General features: G+C 33.3%; 1 protein-coding gene across 6 annotated transcripts in view; it reads left to right on the plus strand.

Moving 5' to 3' along the window:
* LOC143234968 (nuclear transcription factor Y subunit alpha-like) overlaps positions 1–12,819 on the plus strand; it is a 44,198-nt gene that overhangs the window by 13,246 nt on the left and 18,133 nt on the right. For 4 of the 6 annotated variants that reach the window (XM_076472661.1, XM_076472663.1, XM_076472665.1 and 1 more), the window contains 3 exons: positions 5,984–6,095; positions 7,420–7,571; positions 10,233–10,406. In XM_076472661.1, coding sequence (XP_076328776.1) covers positions 5,984–6,095; positions 7,420–7,571; positions 10,233–10,406 — 438 coding nt within the window. Of the gene's footprint in view, positions 1–5,983; positions 6,096–7,419; positions 7,572–10,232; positions 10,407–10,940; positions 10,996–12,819 lie in introns of all 6 variants that reach the window. The other 2 variants (XM_076472666.1, XM_076472664.1) reach the window with 2 other exon arrangements.

Here is a 12,819-nt window from a genome sequence, read left to right on the forward strand (position 1 = left end):
TTCCTGGACATCCAGAATTCCTTCACCAGGATCCATGTATATTCCGTATACTGACTTCAGGATTGGACATTTAATTTACCTCACATCTACAATTGTTTGTTCAACCTTTTTCCTATTCATCTCCAACAAATCCATGGCAAGTGGATCTTTGTTCCCAAGCCATAAAGAGTTATAAGTCAAAAAGACAGTAGAGAGGGATTTTATTCCTGTTTATTTGTGGTACCTAAAAAGACAGGAGATTGGTAACCAATCATTAGTCTATCTTGACTCAACTAATTTTTCAGTTCTCCTTGCTTTACAATAGAATCTTTTTTTTCAACCTGTAATGGCACTTTGCACCAAGACTTTGGATTACCAAAGTTCAGTGTTACTGATGCTTATCCTCATATTCCCATAGCAATCTTTCCAGAGGTTTCTCAGAATTGTGCACTGGGGTTGGGAACTTCCTTTTTGGACGTTTTGGTTTTGCATCAGCATCTTATGATTTCTGCAGAGTTGTTTTGATCTTTTTCTTGTCACTTGCATTCCTTGAGCATATATACATATCATTTTATGGATGACTGACTCCTTCTAGCTCTATTCCATCAATTAGTGGAACAACACTTTCAAATTCTCTTTTTAGAAGCCATAAAAACAGGTTTCTTTATTGGACTGGAGAAATCTATTTTGTCACTTATGCAATGTCCTGTACATTTTGTTGTGTTTCTCAATACTCGCTTAAGTTGCACTCGACCAACTCTTATCAGGCTTGCACTTTTATTTCCTTCTCCTACTACACAGATGTTTTTTTTTTTTCTTTGGAAGATGTGTGTATCTCTCAAGCCTCTCATTTCTTTGGGACAAGCACATTTGAAGTTCCTTCTGTGGTCACTGCATGACCAGTGGATCATGCATTTCAATCTCTTGGATCATTCTGTCTCATTACTTAGGAGAAAATTCCGATCCAACCAACATTCATTGTTTTTTGGAAGGATCACTTTATTTTTCAGTGGATCCCACCCTGTGGTAAGTGTTGCCCAGACAGGTATGCTTTCTTTTCTCAATTCTATACAAGCAACCACTTTCACTCTATAATTACTACAAGCTGCAACAAGCTCTTTTGAAATGCAGTGTTCTGTAAGATCACCTAGATTCCTATCAGATGGTATTACCTTGTTATTGACCACCAGTCAACGAATAATCATGAGGGAATCCTGCACATCCTTGCTGATCTTCAGGTTGAATAAATCAGAATCAGTTTTCTTTTAAAAATGTAGGGAACTTGATTGACCTATTGCATAATTTACAGAGCACTGTTCCTCAGGACTTTCCAATTCATTTTCTGCCCTCCCCAAGACTTATAGTGGAGCTTGGGAGTCCTTACTACCCCCAGCTTCCAGTCACTGGGGTGGTGGACAGAGGCTTTTCCTCCAGAATGTTCAAGTGTGTTCCTCCACTAATGGAGAACAGGATGAAATTGGGGCCCTCCTACTAGGGTATCTGGAAAGTTCCCCATACTAGGAGAGGCAGAAGCTGTCTTGCTGGGGAATGCATGCCCCTTCTTTTTGATTAATGTTGGTTTTGTATATTGTTCATGGAAAGTGGCCTGCTACAGTTATGACAGAAAGTGTTCGTACTCCTGTGTCGTGAGTAGAGTTTCCTCATAACTTAAAAAGTATCATGATTAGGATAATGAAAGTATAGTGTATAATAAATATTATACTAACATACATCTGCAAAATGTTTTAATGTAAATTGAACAACAAATAAACTGTTTATAAACAAATAACCAAACATAGAAGGGGCAGAAAGTGTTTGTGCATCTACTTTAATGGTAAGTTGTATTACTTGGTGCAATCTCTCCTCATAGCCCTCCATGATCGTTTGACAGTACTTGACTGGCATTTTCTTTCATTCTTCTTTACAGAAGGCCTCCAACTCTTGCAAGTTTTTCGGATGACGCTGATGAGCTCTGGTCTTCAACTCATGCCAAACGTTTTCAATTGGGTTGAGATCGGGTGACTGTGATGGCCACTCCAGAACGCTTATATGGCTTCTCTGCAACCAGGATTGCACATATTTTGATGTGTGTTTAGGGTCATTGTCGTGCTGGAAGATCCAATGATGCCGAAGCCGCAAGTTCCGAGCATCATTCTTGATATAAGGGTCTAATATATCAACGTACTCTTCTTTTTTCATGATTCCATTGATGAGGTGAAGGCTGCCTACAACTGAAGGAACCCCATAGCATAATCAAGCCACCTCCGTGTTTAACTGTAGGGATTGTGTTTTTTGGAAGATTTTGTTCCCCCTTCTTACGGAAAATATATCGAACATCATTGTGGCCGAAAAGCTCGATTTTAGTCTCGTCTGACCAAAGAATACTCTTCCAATAGGTAAAGGGTTTATCTACACGTTTTATTGCATACCTCAATCGTGCTTCTAAATGAACAGGCTTTATATATGGAGTTCTACAAGGACGGCATGCTTTGAACCTAGAAAAGCGCAACATGTTCGTAACCATAGAGGTGCTTACTACAACTCCAGTTTCCCTTACCAATTTCTGTATGTCATTATATATTAAATGAGGGTTCTTACTAACTTCTTTGAGAACCTTCCTCTTGGTTCTCTGGAATTTTGGTGAGGCGTCCGGAACGAGGGAGGTTAGCAGTTGATCCTGTAAGGTTAAACTTGGTAATTATGCTTTGAACAGTAGATTTCGGCACATTAAGTTGTGTAGCAATACCGGAAAGAGACACACGAGATTTTCCAATAATGTGGTGTTTTAAATCACTGGCTAGTTGTTTCCTGTTTGCCATGATGACCAAGCAGATAATGACTGAGATGGCACTAAATTGCCAGAAGTACATTTTTTGCTGGATAAATTCCAATAATTATGAACCCAGTGTCTAGTTTTGGAATGGTATAATGTAGTTTATTTGCCAAACTAAACAAGATTTTTATGGGAATATCAATTTTTTCACATGTTCTGAACTGTACAAACACTTTCTGCTCCTTTTATTTTTGGTTATTTGTTTATAAACAGTTTATTTGTTGGTTAATTTACATAAAAAATTATGTAAATGGGTGTTAGTGTAATATTTATAATATAACATACGTCTATTAGCCTAATCGTGAACGTACGAACACTTTCTGTTGTAACTGTATCTCCTAATAATTCTGAACACAAAGTGGTTCCATCTTAGGACCTTGGTTTAGCAGTTTCGATGCCCTTTCTGTAATTATAAGGGTAAACTGAATACTCTTTGTCCACTTGATTGGGAAGTGAGGATGAATGTTCATAATTACAGATTGGTTGGGTACTGTCCATTTGGTTGAGTACAGCATACATGTTCCCATGATTTTGTGCCTCGTGTGTTATCTTTTGGACTTCCTTAGGTGGAGGAGAAAGCTTGTCCACTTAGGTATTACTTACTTTCTCATCTTGATTCTACATAATTGTATGGCTGCAGGCTAGGATTCAATCAAAAGTATATCTATATAACACTGTGGTCCAATAGCCCTACCCACCAAAGTGGGATATAGGTGTCAAAACTCCTTAATTCCAACACCCAAGAATCTCACCTATCTGGTTGGAGTTGGCCTATACTGAAAGTTACTCACATTCTATCCCACCTTTGATACAGTAGCTAAGTTCCAAGTGAATAGCATATCCATTCTGGATGTAGTGTGGTTCCTCCACTCTTGTATCTTTTTTTTTTATATATTTTTTCACTCCTGTTCTATACAGACACTTTCTGTACAAATCATGTCTCTACTAGCTCCTTCCACTTTCTAAATATGGTGTATGGTAAATATGTTTTGGAAGTTAACATTTTCCTAAACTGAAAATATATTTCCAGCAATGTTTACGTCTGCTAACACTATCCTGTTTGATATCTTGAAAAATTGATTATGTTATCTGAATGAGAGAGTGCATTGAAGTTGGTGGAGAAATTTGCAAATTAGAATTTGCCTAAGGCATTCTGGTAGGGTATAAAAGACTGGAAAAAGCATTCTTAATGCTTAGATGGACAAAGATAGGGAACCCTGGAGATCAAGAAATAGCTATAGTGTCAGCAGGAGTAAGTAATATTGAAAATATATTTTCAGTTTAGAAAAATGTTAACTTTCGTCTTATAAAGAATAATGTAGAGTAGTAAACTTGTATAATTAAAAGGGTATTAGCAATAGTTGACCTTTTTTTTTTTTCATCTGAACAGATTCTCATTGGCATTATTTCAGCATAAAACCCAAATATTGTTTATTTTACCATATTTCCTCAGTCAATGAAAGTTATAATATATGCATTAACTGTGTAATGTTGTCAACCACTCAAATTTTTACTTTTATATATACAATGTTTTGACTTGTAGATATTTAAAAATCTGTAGGAGGCAAGTGAAAACAGACCACCATCAGAATACATAATGCAAAATTTAAAAAGTGTGGGGGACATGTCTCTGTCTCCCTCCAGGAGAAAGTTCATGGTTGTAATCCATCACATCAGTGGTATACTATAATAAAACCCAGGAATTCTACATTGCATTGGCATAATTCAACATGAATTGAAATTTAAATGGTGAAGAACTAGAGAATTAGTGTTGAAAACATCAAGAACAATTTTTTTTCTCTAATTCAAATGAAAAGTTTACTATTCAACAAGTGTTTAAATTAATACTATATAATTGGTTTTTATATTGTGGCTAAATTAATGTTGAGAGCCACATAAAATTACCTGATGGATCAATTACTGTCTGAGGGTCATTATCTGGAGATAAACATTTGCATAACCTATAAACAGAAATAGCAGATATTGGTTTTGTATATTCCATCTCAGATGTACAGACATGCCTGCCCTTTCAGCCATGAGGGTGTTATAATATAACAGTCAATCCTACGATTTGTTGGAAAAAGAGTTGGTGGTGGGTGATGATGACTAGCTGCCTTCCCTCTAGTGTTACACTGATATATTAGGGACAGCTAGCGCAGATAGCCCTCGAGTAGCTTTGCGCAAAATTCAAAACAAACAGATGCACAACTATTTTATGTTTTTTTTTTTAATTTTTAGTTTATTATGCATTTGAATAAATTACCACTCACTTAGAATTTTTTTTTCTTGATTGTTCCCCACTAGTACAGCTGTAAGTCTACAGATTTATAATGCTAAAATCAGGGGTTTGATTCCCCTCTGTGGGCTCAGCAGATAGCTTGATGTGGCTTTGTTACAAGAAAAACACACACATTTTTTCCTGACTACAATAAAAATCTGTGAGTGCTAAATATCTTTAGGCTTGGCACATTGTACTGGTGACGATGCTTGACATGCAATCTTTGAGTTACAGATTCAAATTCCATCAGTAAACAAGTTAATCCTTTCAGCCATGGAGATATTATATGTTAATGGTCAGTCCCACTGTTTGATTAGAGTAGCCAGAGTTGGTGGTGAATGATGTTGACTAGCTGCCTTCTATCTAGTTTATCACTTCTAAATTAGGGATGGCTAGTACAAATAGTCCTCACGAAGCTTTGTGCAAAGTTCAACAAAACAAATATATTTTAAAACATTAATTAAGAAATTATTGTGGTAGTGTTTTGGCTTCCTTTTTTTGTACAACATATCCCATTTCTTAGGAGGGTAATATGGCTAACATCATATAATTTTTTTGGTATTCTAAGGTTATCAACAGTAGCTAATGGTAACCTGACACTAGAGTTGTAATTGCCATGATGCTACTGCTGGAATTATCAACTTCACCTATATATTATGATTTGTGATATCAGTAGAGGATATTATAATGTTCAAGATAATTGATATGAAATCAATTTAGCTTGAGCTTATGATTTTTTGGTGATTTAATGTTTATTAAGAATCTTTTCCTTCTTGCTTTTAACTCATTTGATGATGAATCCAATAGAAGTAACTTAAATGTGAGAAAATTTGTTTTTATAGTGTAAATTTTTGTCAATAGGAGAATTAGTTATTTTTGTATACAATTTTTAGATCATTATTCAACAACCTCAACAAGGACAATTTATTCAGACATCTGATGGTCAGACACTGGTTTATCAACCAATAACTGTAGATGGCACTAGCTTTATTCAAAGTCATGGAGGTAAGGTTAATTTAGATATTATTCTTGGCTTGTTTTTTAAACTACTGCTGTATATTGATAGTATTTTATTCATACCTGTGTAAAAATTGGTTTAATTAGTTGTTAATATTGTTTAGACAAATTTTAAAGAGAAGATAATTTTTCTAGCATAGGGAGAATGTTATGTTCTCTACTGCTAAAAGACATATCCTGAACCCTGAGAAAATCCATGTTTTGCAAACTTTTTTGTTTTCCACATTTGACTCTTTGTACTTAGTTTACTTAGCAAAATTTGTTTTATTGCAGCTTATAAATTATGGTAAGATAGGAACACTATAATATTACAACTTATAAATCATTGTGATTTAGAATACCATAAATTTGATTGTCCTTTTTATGAAGTAAATTACAAGCATGGATACAACAACAAATTGTGAAATTTATAGATATTTCAGAAGAGCAATAAAGTTTAGTTTTGCAGTTCTTTTTTTGAAAGGTTATGGCTTCCAAGTTTGATTATAAGATAACAGTGTTGTGAGAAAACTTCCATTTGGTGCAATTTTTTATGTGTATGACATTTTGGTTGTCTCAATGCCCTAGCAATATCTTTTAGGAATATATATCAACACCAATTTTAAGTAATTAATGCTAGTGCTAGCTTGCCCATTTTCTTTTTTGGGTGGTGGAAAACTGGCAATCCACTTTTGTTGACTAGAAGATCAAACTTAACCCCTTTAACATTCTAAAATATGTTTCAGATATATATATATGAAACCCATCCTTTCCTTGTGACTGGTAAAGAAGTCTTGCATCATGTGTCTAAATGAAGTGATGGAAAGACTGAGATCATTTTATAATCGTGATTTTGCCCTGTCATAGTTAAAAATAAGTTTCAGTCTTATAATTGTTTTGTGCATTGTATTTCACTGGCTAGAAAGAAGTTCTGTAAACTTTATTAATTTGTTCAAGAGATGTATCTAAGTCTGTTTGCATATAAAAAACATATTCAAGTGCTTTTTTATCAACAGACTTGTGTAAATTAAATCTTAGCATCGTGTAAGATAGAGGTGCTTATTACATTTTGTACTGAAACAATTAATTATTAGTTTAATTGAGCTAACCACCAAACAAAAAATATATTGATTATTGAAATTGAAGGTTATATTATTGCTTTAATAATTTTTTTCAACAGTTAAAGAATAAAAGATAAAAAACACTTAAATTTAGATGATTTTAATCAATTTTATTTTTAAAGAACTTTGTATTTTTTGAACTTCTGTTATGAAAGTTTTAAATAAACTGTATTTACACTTTCAGCAAGGATGCTAAAAATGTTCTTTTTCAGGAATTATTCAAATACCAGCTGTCACTGTTGCTCCAGCAACACCTCAGGTTGTTCACCAACAGACAACAACTAGCACAGCAACATCAGGGACAAGTCCACAATCAATATCAATACCATCATCAGGAAGTTTACAGTCTGGAAACATTGTAATGGTGTGTAGTATTAATTTTTAATGAGGTGTTAATGATCCAAGAGATTCTATTTATTTAAAAATGTTTTTTTTCTCAGTCTCTTATGTGATCATATTACAAAAATGTATTTTCATAAAGTTTATTACTTTACGCATATCAAAGATCAAATTAAAATAAATGTTATAGAAAATCTAAGAATATAAAAGAAGCATGTTATTTGCTATAAAACTGAAACTGTTTTCATTTGCAGAAATATATTTTATTTCCACAGGTTCTGAAGCATCCATTAAAATTAACCCTACCTGAAATATTTCAGGAAATGTTCTTAGTTGTTTTTACTGTACCTGTGAACATTGAGAGAACAATCTGCTTAACTTTGTTTATAGGGATCTGTGGTACTGACTGAAGCCTCCCTCTTGGGGATTCTAAGGCAGTGATTGACTGAGATGCTGCCAATTTCATGAATAATGGGCAACAAAGATACTCTGAGACACTGATACCCTGACAAACACTTGTTCCTCTTCCAGGGTAGAAACTTATCATATGGTTTTGCCTGGCCCAAGATTTTGTTGTGAGTCATGGTTGATATTTCTTGTGTACTTTTGGAGGAGGGGTTCACTATCGGTATCACCAGTGGTACTTCCATTTTTTTTTTTTTTTGGTAGGTCATGGGTGGTCTTGATCATAGTTAGGGCTATGGTGCTCTTGCTGATGACAGCCTAAAAGTCCTTTAGAGACTTTTCCAAGTGGTGTTAAACTCACTAGGTATCATTCCACTATGACAACTTAATGTGCCTGTGATTTTCTTGCACCAAGACCGATCATTAAGAGCATAGTGTGATCCATCTGTTTGGGTGCCTCAGACATCAGTCCGTGATTGTAAAGTGATTGATGGCAGCATGGGTTAAACGTCCTATGTCCGGGAGAGGGCCTTGTACTCAACATCTCTCTTATAAAATTATCTGTATCCAGCAGCAAACACTCTCTCTTGGTTGTTGCAAATGCTTTTACTTACAGAATAAGCTATTCTTTCACAAAATCAAAAAGTGTCAGTACACATATTAACAAAAAAAGGAACATTGCAATATATCCTGATATTATGGTACCAAAGTGTTTTCTTCTTACCTACTCATGATATTTTCAGGTAAACATTTTTCTTCACAAGTATTGTATAGATCTACTTGGATTGAGTAGGATATGCACAAAGCAATCTGAATTTCAAAACTCTCTTGAGTTTTAAACATTGTGAAAAAGGAGACTATACATGTTTAATGGAAAGTGAAAACAGTCTATTAATAACAAAAGAGCAATAAAAAATAGTGGATCTGTGATTAAATCACTGATTTTCTTTTCTTGAGACAAATATCTAGAGAATTATCCATGATGACATCAAGCACGTCACTGAAAAAGCACTAAGGCTTCGTACTGATACAAGAAATCTTGTATCCTTTTTTTTGCAATAGGATCACAACGTGATAGGTCATTCTCTTGTAGCTCTTATTGGCTAGAGCATAGAAATTATCCACTTGGCAGTGAAGGACCTTGCCATCATTGATCTTTTTTTATACTAAAGTGCAGAGTTTCTACAACTTCCCTGCATTCAGAGTAGATACTATGTGCTGTTGAGAGCAACAAAACATGAAAAACAACTAGAATGAAACAATTTCAAAAATTTCCTGTATCACATGTTTTTGCCAAAAATTTCATGGGTGTAGACTACATGGTAAAATGCATATGTCTTTATATCACCACTGATTACGTGGGTTTTTTTTAAAATTACTCAGTATAGTGTGTTTAAAGTACACTGAAAATTGTCATGAGGCCATATATTCTGTACATTTAGTACTATTGTGAATTTTGGAATGCAGGTTAGAGTATTTTTTTTATACTTAATGGTGATGTTAAGATATAAACTTTCCTGTAGAAGTTTGTGAAGTGATGCAAAAAAGTCTTTTTTTTTTTGTTCCAGTATTTTCACTTTCCTGTGACTTAAGTATAAAATGTATTACTTTTTCCCCACATATACTTGCATATTAAAATTTATTATTTTTTGTATATTTCTAAATTACTTGCAACTGTAAACTTCAGTAAAAAATAAAATTATATTTGATAATTTAACTTTGTTTTTTCTTCTGAAGTAAAATTTTTTTATGCTTTAATTTTTATATAAAGCTGTTCCAAAGTGTGTGTTTTGTATGTTTCTCTCTCTCTCTCTTTTTTCTTTCCCATTCACCCCATCTAACAAGCTTTGATCATATATGTCATATGCTTTCTAAGAATTCCAAAATATAGTATTAACACAACTTGAAATAAATGCCTTAATCTTATATAAAAAAGAATTGCACATTTAATTGCTTACAGAATCATATTTTAATGATATGATTCTTATTTAAAATGTTTTCATAAGTTTTGTGTTATACAAATTTTTAAATGCCAGTGGTAGTGATAATTACAGAAGAGGACTGAAAGTGTGTTGGAAAAGGGGTAGTATTGAATTAGATTTAGAAAAGTAAATTTTTAAAAAGTAAAAAATTGTGATAAAATATTGATTGATAAAAGACATTTAGGTGGAGTTAGAGCTTAGGGTGCCACTAGGGAATTTCTCTGAGTCCTGTACATGAGTAGGAAAAGTAACTAAGAAAGTAATTCAATTATGTGCCTGTCTGTATGTGTGTGTGTTAGGTGATAACAGGTACAGGAGGATTACAAGCTCTACAAAGGTTACCTCTACCAGGTGCTGAGTTGTTGGAAGAAGAACCACTATATGTAAATGCTAAACAGTATCATCGAATACTGAAAAGGAGGCAGGCTCGTGCAAAATTAGAGGCAGAAGGTAGAATCCCCAAGGAGAGGAGGGTGAGTGAATCCTCATGAAAAGATACCTAAAAATGTTCTAACACTATTGTGGTGGGTCATGGATCAAAGGCCATGTCATCTCGTTTGTTGAATTCCATTCAAAATTTTATTGAGCTACTATTTTATGAATTTGTGTCAATGCATTTGATATTAAATTGTAGATTATAATTCAAATTACAGTATTATACATTAATAAGTTTCTCATATTAAAAGAACACTCATAACTGTCAGTTTTTGTGTGTCACTTGGTATGTTGAATGCAGCATTGAATCAAATTAGATTTTTTTGATGTAAAAATACCAAGTTACAATACAAATTAGGAACTCAAATTACCAATATTGAGAAGCTAGAATATAAAATATGAACCTCATATCTTTTCCATTTGTTGAGATGTGGCCTTTGTACTTAATCAAACACAGCAGCCCCATTCACCTCTTTCCATTTTTGAAAATGATCCCTATATACACTTATTTTAATATATGACATGCAAATAACCAGTCAACAACATAGAATGCCCCATACTGTTTTTTTCAGCTCTTTTATTGTCTCAGAAGAACATCTTATTCATTTGAGGCAAGATTTTAAGGAGGTAGGTTGTGTCTTTAGTCTATTTGAAGTTTCATATTTTTGGACCTAAACAAAGTTTCATAAATTATAGTGGAATTCTGTGGTATTAATACAGTAATTTATGATATTTTGATTATTCAACTGTGTGTTTTATTTTTTATATATATATATATAACCTAAAAAAATTGTTTTATATTCTCCACGTGTGATATTTTGAAACATTTTGCAACCTACGTCACATCAAGCAGCAACTGAGTATAAAGGTCAAAGCTAAACAAGATAATTGTTTGCTTTACTTTTTTATATAATGTTCTATATTTTAAGAAATAAATTTAACTTATTTCTTAATAATTTATATATGTATCGTATAATATTTGAAACATGACTGTATATTACAAAATACTAGTCTGCTAAACCACAACCAGACAGTGAAAGTTCATAAAGACCAAGTGTCAATTTTATATTATTGGATACAGTAAAATGAGTACATGTGCAACACATCAGTGCAAGTTCTGTAATGTTAGCCAGGCATGAATGGAAGGTCAATATCATAAATATATAACATTACAAGACTTAAACTATTTAGACTAAACATTTGTTTTTTCACATTATAATTTGTAATAAGTCTAGAATAAAAAAAAATTATATTTTCTAATTTTTTATGGTGGTAATAGGGTTGGACATACTTACAAATCTCGCATGGTTAGGGTAGAGAAAATAACAGACAAAATTTAAAGTCTTACTGCAAACAAATGTTTGGAAAGTATTTAGAAGTTTTGGAGATTACATAAATAATATTTGAGATTTTTGGGATGAAGAATATTTTTTTAAATTATAACATTAAAATAATTTTGCCCTTGGACTAGCAATGAAATATACACATTATTTTTTTTGGAGTACAAACAACTTTCAATCTCTACTAAAAATCTTCTGTATTTTGTGAAGATGCACATACTGCATCAAAAGTTATAGTATAAATACTTTGTGTGCAAATGTGTATACAAACTTGTATATATTATACAAAGCCTGTCATGAAAAGGTTAATAAAGATCTATTAAACTGCACTGTTGTTGTTGGACTTGGTAGGTAATCTGAGTTATTATTAGCTACCTTAAAAAAATAATGTCAAAAAATTGTGATTGCCCCATATGCTTCATAATATACTTATTGATGATCTCAGTTGCATAAAAAAATAAATTCTACTCTAGCCAAGGTTATAATGAGCTTGAGCTTATTATTATAATAACTTATTAGTAGCTACTTTAAATACATTTTTATTAGTATCTACATAACAGTCCTGAGGTGGTAAGTAGTACTTTCAAAGACTTATAATGCCAAAATCACAAGTTAGATTTCCTTCTGTGGACAGAGTAAATGTAGCTTATTGAGTAGCTTTCAATTAAAAACAAAGAAGCAATACATTCATTGATTGGTTAGATTGTTTTCAATTTGTTCTTCCAGAGTTTTCATTAATACAGTTTTCAGTTCAAAAGTTAATATGTACAGCTTTATTTATTCCATAATATACTTATCTCTGCTGCAATTTATAGCTGTTACTCAACAGCTAGAGTTTTGTCTTTGGCTATCTAAACATCAGTCTAATTTCTTCTTACTTACACCCCATTCAGTTGTGATATTCTCCATCTGTATCAGTGCATGCCCTCGGTGTAGATTCCTGTACATGGTGAGGGGACCTCCCAGGGAAGGTTCTGTTCTTTCAGTTTACCTCCTCTGGGATCAAAACATCCACCCACGTGTTTGCCGTGCATGGCAACCCGTGAAGGGGAGGAAAGGATCCTGGTGGTTGAGGGGTCCAACCCTAACACACCACTTTGGCCTTAAATTA

The sequence above is a fragment of the Tachypleus tridentatus genome, chromosome 12, assembly GCF_004210375.1.
Source record: "Tachypleus tridentatus isolate NWPU-2018 chromosome 12, ASM421037v1, whole genome shotgun sequence".
Classification (NCBI taxonomy): domain Eukaryota; kingdom Metazoa; phylum Arthropoda; class Merostomata; order Xiphosura; family Limulidae; genus Tachypleus; species Tachypleus tridentatus.